The 13,195-nt window shown below is 42.9% G+C and overlaps 1 protein-coding gene across 1 annotated transcript in view; it reads left to right on the top strand.

Moving 5' to 3' along the window:
- The window catches only part of TK2 (thymidine kinase 2), a 45,164-nt gene that overhangs the window by 28,431 nt on the left and 3,538 nt on the right, over nt 1-13,195 (top strand). The window contains exons 7-9 of the mRNA XM_072635924.1: nt 4,867-4,955; nt 6,022-6,101; nt 11,397-11,477. Of these exons, the coding sequence (XP_072492025.1) occupies nt 4,867-4,955; nt 6,022-6,101; nt 11,397-11,477 (250 nt within the window). The remainder of the gene's footprint in view (nt 1-4,866; nt 4,956-6,021; nt 6,102-11,396; nt 11,478-13,195) is intronic.

The raw sequence follows: 13,195 nt of genomic DNA, 5'->3' as shown, positions 1-13,195 counted from the left end.
GCAAACCACTCCAGCATCTGCCAAGAAAACTTCCCAAGGTGTCAGACACTACTGAAAACTAAACAACAGAAATACTGGGGTTACTTCTTTTCCCTTCTGATTTTGGGGACCTTATATTTACTCCTCTGAGATCATGCCCCAGAATCTGATAATGGTTCAGATTTCTTGTCTAAGACAATGTGGACAATAATCCACACGTGTTATTTATAGTCATTGCTTTATTTTTTCTTTGTGATGAGCCTGATTATTAAATGACAGCACAGTCTAGAAGAGGGAATTAAATTTATTGAAGGCTTTAGATGCCTCTTGATGAAAGAGAGATGGTTTTGGAGATTCAGAAGACCTGAGTTTTAATATCATCTCTGCCATTTAGGAGCTGTGTGACCATGGGCAAGTCAGTTCCTATTCTCTGGACTTCAGTTTACTTATTTGGGAAATGGGGGGGGGTTGGATTAGATAATCCCATCTTTGCCACTCTATTGTCTGTGTGACCTTGAGCAAGTGATTTAATCTATTCAGGTCTCAGTTTCCTCATCTGTAAAATAAAGGAGTTGGATTAAGGTGCTTTCTATCTCTAATTCTATGATCCTAAATCTTTGTTCCTATGACTAGGTGATCTGTAAATTCCTCTCTATGTCATAGGATACTAAGGCCCAATTTAGGTGCCACCACCTCCATGAAGCCTTCTTAGATTCCTTCAGATTTTCTGAGAATCCTTTGTCTGAATTTCTCCTTCATCCCTTTCATATTCTACCTTACCTTGTACTTGTGTACATTCCAGAAGCAACCCCCCCACCTCCCCCTGAGAGTATGGACTGTGTTGTACATCACTTTTGTATTTTCGTGTTCTGCACAGAATAGATCTGTTGAATGACAGAGGCTGGTGGCTGATCAGTGTCTGATAAGAACATAATAATATTGAAACCATTGGCTCAGATGTTCAGTTCTCTTGATAAATACATCTTTTTTGATGCAGTTTTGGCCACAGAAGGACCAAGGCCTAAGAAAATAGTTACTCTATTTTGGAGGGCGTTTAACATTTCCTCAGATTTTTTGGTTGGGGCGAGGGAAGTCTTAAGGGCAGACTTATATGATACCAATTTAGTTTTACTTTTTTGGTCAACATCTATTATAGGAAAACAATGACTTGTTGGTACCACAAGATGGCATGCATGGTACACCAGTGATTTTTGTGTTTCCCCTCTATTCCTGTCCTTGCTTTGGGGAAAAGCATTCTGAGATAAAGTGATTAGGAAAACTCTTTTAAGATGCCAAGTGCTGACTTGCTGCTAATCACTGTAGGGTTGACCTTTGATTTCTAGGAGCCAAAGAGATCTGAATGCATCATTTCAAAGCTGTGCAACCATGGGGAAGTCACTCTCCCCCTGGGCCTCATTTTCTTTTCTGTAAAATGAAGAGGGGCGGGGAGGAGTAGGTTACCTAACCTCTGAGGTTCTCTCTAGCTCTGACATTCTATGGTTCTGTGTTGTAGAGGCTTGTCTAGCTCTGACATGCTGTGTTTTACTCTGTGTCCTAACATTCTGTCCTCAATAATTCTTTTCTGTTCCCACATTTGTTTTCTAAGGTCCCTTTCACTTTTGACATTCTGATATTTTGTGTCTTGAGACCTTTAACTCTGACATTCTACGTTCATATGTCCCTTTTAGTTCTCACATCTTGTGGTTCTGTTTTCTAATATCCCATCAGTCACCAGGCAGTTATCAAGCATTGACTATGTGCCAGGCACTGTGCCGAGCACTGGGGATACAAAGAAAGGCAAAAATTGTCCCTGTTTTTAGGGAGCAACCATCTAAATGGGAAGATAAAACTTAAATACCTGGGTACATTGACATTCAAGAAATGTAAAGAGTAGATGGAGGGGCAACCTCAGAGGGGAAAGCACTAGCTACAAGGGTGGGGAACCTACAGCCTCGAGGTCACAGTTGGCCCTCTAGGTCCTCATGTGAGGCCCTTTGACTGAATCTAAACATGTTCTGTGAAATTTGGATTCAGTCAGAGGGCTGCACTTGAGGATCTAAAGGGCCATGTGTGGCCTTGAGGTCACAGGTTTCCCACCCCGGCACTAGCAGCTGCAGGGCCTGGGTGGAAGTGAGGAGGCATAGCCTTCCAGGCATGGGGACCAGCCAGTGCAAAGGCATAAAGACGAGATAAGGAACAGCACTTCCACCAGTGTCACTAGATGATAGAGTTCATGGAGGGCAAGAAAGCTTATGACTATGAAGGTAGAACGGGGCCAGCTTGTAAAGAACCTTTAATATCAAACAAAGGACTTTATTTTTTTATAATTGATCCAAGGGATGCTAGTGAGCCACCCAAGTTTCTTGAGCAGGGGAATGACCATAATTAGATCTAAACTTTAGGAAAACCACTTTGCCCACAGTGAAAAGAATGAAATTGAGTGGGGAGAGCCTTGAGGCAGAGACCAGTTATGAGGCTGCTGCAATCATCAAGACAGAAGTGGTGAGGATGTGGACCAGGGAGGAGGGGATATATACAAAAGACATTGTTAGAAATGACAGAAGCTGCCAACAGATTAATTATGTGGGATTGATGGGAGTGAGGTACTGAGGATCACAGTAGGGCCATGAGCCTGGCTGATGCCAAGAGCCCAAGTCTGGATGCGTACATCTGGAACTCATCAGAGATTTGATAATTGAACTTGTGAAAGCTAATGGAGTCACCAAGAGAGATAATAGCATAGAGAAGAGGGCCTAGGACAGAGCCTTGGGGGACATGCCCTGATAGTGGGTATGGCCAATTATGAAGACACTGCAAAAGCAGTGATCAGCAGTGCTGGAGGCTGCCTAGAAGACAGAAAGATGAGGATTGAGCAAAGACCATTAGATCTGGCAATTTAGACATCATTCGGTCACTTTGGAGAAGCCATTTTCAATTGAAAGATGAGAAGAGTTGGGAAATGAGTAAGAAGAGGTGGGGAGTGTAAATGGTTTTTTGTGGGGAGTTTGATTGAGAAAGGGAGGGGAGATCTAGAACCACAGCATCACAGCACCCCTCTGAGCTCGGGACTACAAGAAGTATTATCTCCATTTTACCAAGGAAGAAACAGGCTTAGAGGGAAGGACCTTTCTCAAGGTTGCATGTCCGTTTAGCATGACAGAATCGGGAGTAAGCCCCAGGGCTTCTGACTCTCAGAACATGCCATGCTGTCTTCTCCTTGAGCTTTCTGTTCATGTATTTCTCTGCCTCTCTTTATATGGGTGTCCCTTCTGAAGTTCCCATGGTGATGGAATGGGTCTTATTGTTTCTCTGGGTCATCTTTTGTTTCTTTGCCTTTATGTACTTGTCCTCCCTGTCTCTGTGTTTTTCTGTCTCCTGGTTCCTTTGCATGTCTCTATGTGTCTCCTTGCATGTTTCCCAGTGAAAAGCTGGTATGTTCCAGCCTCAGCATGCATCATCTTGGTCTATTACTGAGTACAGGATAGTGGCAGAAGGGTCACCAGCTTTGGGAGTGAGGGAACATCCTACCCTTGCTAGTAAATTGTCAATAAGGCATAGAAATCATCACAGGTGTCACTGTTAATGGTCTACCAAACTGCATATTGTAGTTCCTTGCAGAGGGTCCTTTCTTTGTCACTGAGCAATGCTTATCTGACTGTTTTAATCTGGGCATTATGGGGGTGTAGCCCATTAAATAGAGGCAGCCAGGGGGTGCAGTAGATAGAGTGCTGGGCCTGGAGTGAGGAAGACTCATTTGAGTCCAAATCTGTTCTCAGACACTAGCTGTGTGACCCTGAGCAAGTCACTTTTCCTCAGTTTCCTCATCTGTCAAATGAGTTGGAGAGAGAAATGGCAAACCACTCCAATATCTTTACCAAGAAAATCCCAAACGAAGTTACCAAGAGTTGGATATGACTGAACAACAACAAATTGCAGGCAGCTAGAAGGCACAGTGGATCGAGTGCTGGGCCAGGAGTCAGGAAGACTCATCTTTGTGAGTTCAGGTCTGGCCTCAGAAACTTCCTAGTTATGTGACAAGTCACTTAACCCTGTTTGCCTCAATTTCCTCATCTGTAAAATAAACTGTAGAAAGAAATGGGAAACCACTCCAACGTCTTTGCCAAGAAAACCCCAATTGGAGTCATGAAGAGTCAGACATGACTCTTAAAATAAAGAAGTTCCCCCAGTGTGAGGATGACAATTAACAGGCGTTACTTGTTATATGCCAGGCAGGGTGCGAAGATACAAAGGTAAAAATGAAACAATTCCTGCCTTCTCAGAGCTCACATTTTAAGTGAGGAGACAGGAACATTCTCAAGATACACACACACACACACACACACACACACACACACACACACACACACACACACGCACATACGCGCACACACACACACACACACATACGCGTGCGCACACACACACACACACACACTACAATCAATCAAGCAACATTCATTAGACACCTCTGATAGGTTAAACACCTTGTCAAGTTCTGGAAATACAAGGAAAACAAATGAAATAGTCCCTGCCTTTCAGAAGTGTTACGTTCTAACTGGAGAGACCACATGTACGTAGATAAGTAGATATGGAACATATGCAAGTTCTTTTGAGGGGCGACGGCAGCTGGGAGGGGGATTGGGGAAGTCCTTGTGTAGGCAGTGATGTTTGAGTTGAATTTTGAAGGACACAAGGGATCACTAGAGGAAGGGGTAGGTGAGGGGTAGGTAGGTCATTCCTGACATGAGGATCAGTTATCACAAAAACAAAAAAACTGAGCAGTGTGTTGGCATATCACAATTGCTTTTAGTACTTGGGGTGCTGCGGGATACCTCGTGATATGGAAGAGGAGGAGGAGAGCAGTAAAGGTTGCTTCTGTCTTTTCAGTGGCAAGATGCCTGAGGTGGATTATGTGATCTTAACTGAATGGTTTGACTGGATTGTGAAGAACATCAATGTTTCAGTTGATCTCATAGGTAAGAGGTATGTTTATCCGCCCTGTGGCTAGCCTAAATTAGATCTTTATTGCTTTGAAATGCCTTTCCCACCCTGCAGCTCTTGGAGGGAGGTGGTGCCTGGGAGTCAGCTAGAATTTATTAATCACCTCCTGGGTGCCTAGTACTGTATTAAGTGCCGGGGATATAAAGAAAGGCAAGGCATCTCCTGCCCTGGAGAAGCTCACAGTCTAATGGAAGAGCTTAGAATAGTAGAGTAGAAGAACACTGAATTTGGAGTCAAAAGATCCAAGTTATAATCCTGGCTCTGCTGTGCCTCTGTGTTTCCTGGGAGCCTCACTTTCCAACACTGTAAAAGTGAGGGACTTCGACCAGGTATGTTCATTCAGGCTGTAGATCTTATGAACCTATAACCTCGTGAAAGAGGGGAGTTGAGAAGACTCATGTTGGATAGCCTCTGTGTTTCCAGGTGACTAATTTGCAGAGTTGCAGAGCAGGTGCCCATCTACACTGGCTCAGGGTACTTCTTCATTGGGAGTATTCTATGCTGGTGAAATCACAGATTCTCTAGTGATGCAGTTTTTGCGTTCACATCCACACTGTGTATTTCCATTGGGCTAGAACCAGTAACGACCTTTTATATAATTATAACTTCAAATAGTGTGAATTTGAATGCTTGCAGCCACTTCAGAGGATTCATCATTCACACTGATTAGGACCTAGCTGTATAAACATATATTTATATCTCTCCGTACTTAATGAGCTGTTGGTCCCTGGGCAAATAACTTAAAGCTCTGTCTGCCTCAGTTTTCTCATCTGTAAAATAAGGACAATGGTGACACCTCCCCTCAGAGTTATTGATCATGAGATCATGCTTGCAAAGCAGTTTGCAATCTATTACTCTGTGGAATAAGCCAGCCCCATCATATGGTAGCTGTTAGTGAAGATTATGCCAGCTCCCATTTCTTTAGCTTTTTGTCATTCGCTAATCAGCTTTTACATAGAGAAGTCAAAGACACCTTTTCAATAACCATATTGTAAACTCTTCTCAGTGACTGCACATTCTAATACTGTTTCCTAATGGCAGTTTATCTCCGGACCTCTCCTGAGACTTGTTACAAGAGATTGAAGATGAGATGCAGAGAGGAAGAAAAAATCATTCCATTGGTAAGGAAACCCTTTTTCTACTCAAAGTCGAGCCCCCAAATCTGTAACTTTGCCTTCTTTCCTCCAGCCTTATTATTTGTACCTTTGCTTCTCTTCCTTCTGTTCTCCCTCTTCTCCAATAATTCTAGGATCAGAGAGTTTTTTGTACAGGTTACTCCATCCATTGATGGAGAAATTACTAACCTTGCTTGCCTTCATAAATAGTTTTCAGGAGTTTCTATGGCTTTCCGAGGCTGGTCCTCTAACTATAGCTATGTAGTGTGTTAGCAGACCTGTGAAAGCCTTTCTTCTTCCTGGCATTCAGGGCCTTCCACAGTCTGGTGCACCACCTTGCCTTTCTGGTCTTATCTCTGTGACTTATCTAAACTTTGCATCTTCATGCCCTCCCCCTACCCCCCTCAATATGTTAGGAAGTGCTGGAGAGAAGTGTTTGTGGTCATTGGCCCTTCTAGGACTTCCTCTCTCCTCATCTTTGGAGATGATTGGTGGACTCTTTCGATGACTATTTTGCCCTTTGGATCTAGGACCCCAGGGCAGTGTTCCTTGATGATTTCTTGGAAGATACTGTCCAGGCTCTTTTTTTCATCGTGGCTTTCGGGTAGACCAATAATTCTTAGATTTTCTCTTCTGGATCTATTTTCCAGCTCAGTTGTTTCTCCATTGAGATATTTTACATTTTTTTCTATTTTTTTTTCATTCTTTAGATTCTGTTTGACTGATTCTTGATGTCTCATAGAGTCATTAACTTCTTCTTGCCCAGTTGTGATTTTTACTATATTGTTTTCTTCAGTTAACTTTTGCATCTCCTTTTCAGATTTGTCCAGTTGTTCCAGTTAGGTTTTGTATCTCTTTATCCCTTTGTCCAATTTTCTTTTTAAATTCTTCCATGAATTCTTTTTTCATATTTTTAAAATTGTTGGCCAGTTTTTTTCCTACTTCTTTAATTTGGCTTTTAAAATCCTTCCTGAGCTCTTCAAGAATGCTTTTTGGACTTGAGACCAGTTCATATTCCCTTCTGAGGTTTCAGATGGGAATACAGTCTCAATGCTGATCTCTTCAGTATTTGTGTTTTGATCCTTGTCCCCATAGTAAGCTTCTATGATCTGTTGTTTGCTGGTTTGCTTCTTCCTCATGATGAATGTGCTTTTCCTGGCTTTTAGAGTGGATCTCTGCTTCTGGGGCACAAGGGGTTCTGTCTCACAGTTCCTGTGGTCAGAACTTGAGGCTTTTTGTATTGTAGCCTCTGGGTCTTTCAATTAGAAGCTAGAATGCTGCTATTTACCTGGTGCTGAGCTGACTCATGTGCCAAAGCAGAGGCCAGGTGAAGTCTTACTGAGTTTTCCCTGGAGTTACCCTGGAGCTGTAGTAGGAGAGGGGTGGGAGAGGGGTGGTCTGACCACAAGAGATCTCCTCTCCTGAGCTTGAGCACAGGCAGGCTCAGTGGCTGGTGAATTCCCACCTGCACTAGTGTCTGTCCAATTCTCCTGGCTGTGCTAAGGCATGCCTGGGGTCCTGGTGTTGGTGTTTATGGGCTCCAGGCCTGGGGTTCAATATCTCCTCCAGGTTCATTGAGGTGGGGCTGTCCAGTACAGCTCCAGTCCTGCACTGGTCCCCTTCAGCCACAGCAGGAGGGACTCCTCTTTGCAATTTTGCTAGTCTCTCTGGCTAAGAGATTGTTTATCCCTAGGCTGATCCCACTATTCCAGAATTTTTCCTGCGGAAATATTCTCTGGGTTTTTCAAGGTCAACAAAAGGAGAGGGAGAGCATTTACAGATCACTCCGCCATCTTGGCTCCCAGAAGTTCAAGTAGGTGACTTGCAGACATTTAATCTTTGGGCTGATAGTCTCAGGACTGGCTGCTGCTATTACCTGGAGTTCTGTGCTTCTTTCTCACTCAGTTCTTTTGGACTCCCATCCTGGGCTGATATGTTTGAGAATCTACAGTGCTGCTGTTGCTTCAGACTGCCTGGGGCTTTCTGCTCAGTGTGGCAGGATCCACACTGGTCTCACATAGCCTTTGGGAACCCCCACCATGATGAGGCATTGGAATAGGGCTCTAGTTCTCCTCTATATTCTTATTTTCTTATTATAGTCTATTTTGCTGTATAATGGTTGCAAAGTTAGTGTGTTACATGTTCCTTCTTTCCCAGGCCTCCCCCTAGATTCCAAGCCCCCTGAGAGCAAGAACCATGTCTGACATAGCACCATTTCTTCCCCAGTGCCTACCGTGGTGTTGTGCACACAGTAGGTGCTTAATAACTGTCAAATTAATTTGTTTTCTTTCTACTACCCCTGCTAATTATGAAGTGGGAACTTTATATATAAGAACACTGGTTTTTCTAAACCAGTGTCACTGCTTCTAGCCAACCCTGAATTTCCCCTGGGCCTCCAGAACTCCCCAGTGGGGAATAGTCGCTCTTTAAAGGGGAATCCCAGCACAACAGCAATTAGACCTCTGCTGTATGCAGAGATCCATACAGTGTGCTGGGGAAGTTTAGAGTGTTGTTAAGATGGAATCTCTGCCCTTATGGAGCTCATAGTATACAAGGAGAATAAGATATCAACACAGATATACTACACAGGAATACGATAAGTGTAATTACCATGAATGATAATCACGGTGGTAACCATATTATAAATCAGAGGTGCCCCAGCACAGTCTGACTGTCTTGTAGGCTTATAGCATGCATCCTCTTAGCCATTTACGTTTCTGAAAACTCAGGGTTTATCAGCTCCCTCTGGAAGATCAATTAACATTACTGCAAATTAGCTTGAGAAAGAAGCCAGTCACTCTTGAATGAATGAATAGTGGCTCAGTGGATAGAGCACTGGACTTAGCGTCTGGAAGATCTGAGTTCAGATCTTGATCCTGCCTCAAGTGTGACCTTGACCAAGTCACTTCACCTCTGTCTGCCTGTGGATAATATAGCACTTACATCACAGATTTGTTGTGAGAATCAGACAAACCAGCATGTAAAGCACTTTGCAACCCTTAAAGCACTTTATAAAAGCTAGCTATGAATATTATGAATGAATGGAAAAACATTTATTATTATGTCCGGTGATTAAAAATCAAGACTTTATGGTTCACAAAGCACTTTCCTCACCACAACAGTGAGGGTGCAGAGTGTGCTATCCCTGTTTTCTGGGTGAGCAAACAGATGTTCAGAAAAGAAAGGGGCTACTAGGGAGGAGAGTCATGCATCAGGTAGAAAATTAGACTGGATTCCAGGTTCCACCTCGCTCTGAGATTTGATGATTCTGGTATTTTCTCTGCTGATATAGAATTTTAAACTAATATTCTAGTAAAGAGCCTTCAGCAGTATAGCCCCCAAATTATTTACTGTGACCCAGTTGGATTCATACCAGGGATAAAAGGATGATTCAACATTAGGAAAATAATTAATTACATAAAAAACAGAAATAGTGATTGTATAGTCCCTTCTAGTGGTAATATTCCAAGCTCCTTGTTATGAAACTCCTGCTGCTGCTGGGAAGTAGACAGAGACGTAATGGAGTTTGGGAGTGCTTCCTTCTCTCCCTCTCGTGAGAGTCACTGTGAAGGTGACTGTTTTGTTGGCAGGAAGGACTGAAGGGTTGGGGTGACCTGGCCACAGAGAATCAGGTGTCTCACAGGAGAGGGGAGAGGCCAGGCAGGAGACCAGCTGCTGCTGGAGAGGTAAGAGTCAAAGAAGCCAGACAGATTGGAGTCTCCTGTGATTTTGGCTGGAAGTTGAATTTCGACAGCTAGGGAAGCAGAAGTTCTTGCTAATGAGATGGGAGCAGGATATTTGGTGGGAAATAACTCACGTGGCGTATCAGACGGTTGTAATGTAAAATGATGCATAATGAATATAGCTCACGTTTATATGGTGCTTTATGTCTGCAGCAACATTTGCACATGTGATTTCATCTGATCCCTTCACATGTTCTGGTTTCAGCCAAACTTCATCTCCCACCTCCATGGTTTTGCACAGACTGCCTCCAAGCATGTCTCCAAGCTACCTCCTTGCCTTTGCCTCTTAGAATCTTTAACTTCCTGTGAGGCTTGGCTTATGGACCAGTTTCTGTGGGAATTCTTTCCTGATCCATTGAGTTGCCAGTGATGCTTTTGTCTCCTCAAATGATCAGTTGCATACTTCTCTGACTATATATGTTGTATCCTTCCAAAAGGATGCAAATTCTTTGAGAATCTTCTAGAATGTTTCCCTTATTGTGTCAGTCTCTGTATCCCAAGCACTAAGTGTAATCCCTTGAAAATAGCAGGTACTTAGTAAATACTTACTGGATTAGATTGACTTGATCTTCCAAAGATGGCTTGTGAAGGTGGGAGGGCCTTCGAGAAGCAGCATCACACATCTCCTGTGGAGAGCATTGGTTTTGGAGTTAGAAGACCAGGACTCTATGCGACTTTGTGCCTTATACTCTTTGGGCCTCAGTCTTCACATCTGTAAAATGAGTGAGTTGGATTAGATCTCCCTTCATATCCTTTTCAACTACAAAATCTCTGATCTTAAGGGTTGTCAAAGGTATAACCTGAGGCCTGTAGAGGGGACGTCTACGATTTCAGAGAAGTAAAATCCAAAGTCACATAGCTACTTAGTAAATAGCGGGGCTACACTTAAATCCCATCTTTTTGACTCCAAGTTCAGTGTTCTTTTTGTTGTTCATTCAATAAACCTTTTTAAAGTACCTACTATGTTTAGAGAGCTATGTCCTGGGGAGAGCTGCAAAGTTGAGCTCTGACACAACCCCTTCAGATTATAGATTTAGAGACTGAAGGGACTTTAGGAATCCTCTAATCCATCTCATTTTATGGATGAGGAAACTGAGATTCAAAGGAGTTAAATGATTTTTCAAGGGTCGCACAGGTACTGAGATTCAAACATGAGTCTAATAACTCCAAATCCAGCTGATTTTTCTGTTCTACCAAGTCCTGTCCTGTGGAGATGCAGTGCATATAATGCGTAACTAACATATGTGACAAGTGCATCAGAGAGATGCACAACAGAGTGCTAGGTGAGGCCTGAGCGGAAAGGTATTACTGATGGGGCTGAGGATCAGGGAGAACTTCCAAATGCCCGTGATACAGCAACCTCCATATGTTGTTTTGTTGACCAAACCTCCTCTTCACCGAGTCTGTTATCAAAATTTTCCATTGTGTGGTTTGTCTGAGTCCCAGCCCTGGTAGCTATATTTGGCCGTCACCTCTGATGGCCAAAGTTGGATTGCTGAAGGAGATTTTGCTCATGTCAAGACTCACCATAGCTTTGTGTGTTTAAACGATTTTACAGGAATATTTGGAAGCCATCCACCAGCTGTATGAGGAGTGGCTAATTAAGCAAACCCTCTTCAAAGTGCCCTCTCCTGTTCTCGTAAGTATGTTTACCCCAGCTTTCAGAAGAACAGCCGGCTGAATTGGGGCTTTCCAGAACGACACTCACCATACTGGGAGTTAGAACGAAGCACTATCCATCTGTCAGAAGGTGGAAAGCTGCAGGATCTCAAGAGTTAGTTTACAAGGGGAGTTAGCATCATCTCATTCTAAGCAGGACTCAACTCTCTATCCGGGGGAACATGGTTAGATTCTTCTGGGAGGTTCACAGTAGCAAGAGATCACATTTCTGTTGTACTTGAGGTACCTATCACATGTTTGCCTCCTGAGGTAGTTGGTGCAGGTGTGAGTATCCGCACTGTACAGATGAGGAGAAAGAGATGAAGACATGAGTAATGGCTGGCACTTCTCTAGTGCTTTTTGGAGTTACAAAACACTTCAGAGCCCTGGATTTGGAATCAGAGGACCTGCGTTTAAATCTCAGCACTATCACTGTGTGCCCTTGGGCAAATTATTTAACCTGTCTGGGACTCAACTTCCTTATCTGTAAAAATTAGGCTATTATATTTCATGACTTCAAAGGTCCCTTCCAGCATTACATCTATGATACTAAACGTGTCTAATTCTCACAACAATCCTATTAGGGAGGTGAAACAAATATTATACCTGTTTGATGCCAGAAGAAATAGAAGCCCAGAGGGAAGGTGTGTGTGTGTGTGTGTGTGTGTGTGTGTGTGTGTGTGTGTGTGTGTACATATATATATATATATATATATATATATATATATATGTACACACACATACATATATATGTACATACATACATGGAGAGAGGGAGGGAGGGAGGGAGAAGGGATGGCAGAGAGAAAGGAGGAGAGGGAATGAGATGGGAAGAAAGGGGAAAAGAAAGGAGACAGAAAGACATAGAAAGGCCCAGAGAGAGGGAGAGGCAGAGGCATTCAAGCTACTGTCTATGTGACCTTGGGCAGGTCATTTAACCTATGTCTGCCTCTGTTTCCTCTTCTGTAAAATAAGAATAATAATAGCACTTGCCTTTCAGGGTTGTTGTGAAAATAAAATGTTTGTAGAGTGCTTTGCAAACCTTAAGGTTCTATATAAAGTGCTTACTATTACTACTACTACCACCACCACCACCACCACTACTGCTACTTTGTACTACTACTACCTAGTACTACTAGTATGAACCATTACTACTACTTAGTACTACTAGTACTTACCACCAGCACTACTGACTAGTACTCCTAGTACAACTTATTATGTGTTGGCAGGAGAAAGAGATCTAAAATTACTCTACTTTTGAGTCCATGGAAGAAGAATAATGATGGTATGCTTATCCAGTACTTTTAGGAAATGATGTGTTCATAGAGTCATGGTTTAGATCTGTAAAGGACGTCAAAGGTCCTTTAATCCAACCCCACTCCTTTTCAAATTAAGGAAACTAAGGCCTATTTACTCCACACAGGAAGTAAATGCAGAGGGATTTGAACCCAGGTTTTCTGACTTCAAATCTTTCCCACTTTCTACTGCAGCACTCAAACTACCTTTTCTCTCCATGCCAAAGTGAATTGTCCAAATTAAAAAAAATGCTTTTTACTTTAACCCTATCTGAATGACAGGCTTTCTGGAATCCCCAGAGGACTCAGAACAGAGTTCACATGCTTTTTCGAAGATTCATGGCATCATAACAAGCATCTGTTGGTGTTCTGTGTTGTGTCCAGTGATGGCCATAGGAGCTGG

The sequence above is a fragment of the Notamacropus eugenii genome, chromosome 1, assembly GCF_028372415.1.
Source record: "Notamacropus eugenii isolate mMacEug1 chromosome 1, mMacEug1.pri_v2, whole genome shotgun sequence".
NCBI lineage: Eukaryota > Metazoa > Chordata > Mammalia > Diprotodontia > Macropodidae > Notamacropus > Notamacropus eugenii.
Note: the sequence above shows the minus strand (reverse complement) of the source record. Positions and strands in the feature narration are given on the sequence as shown.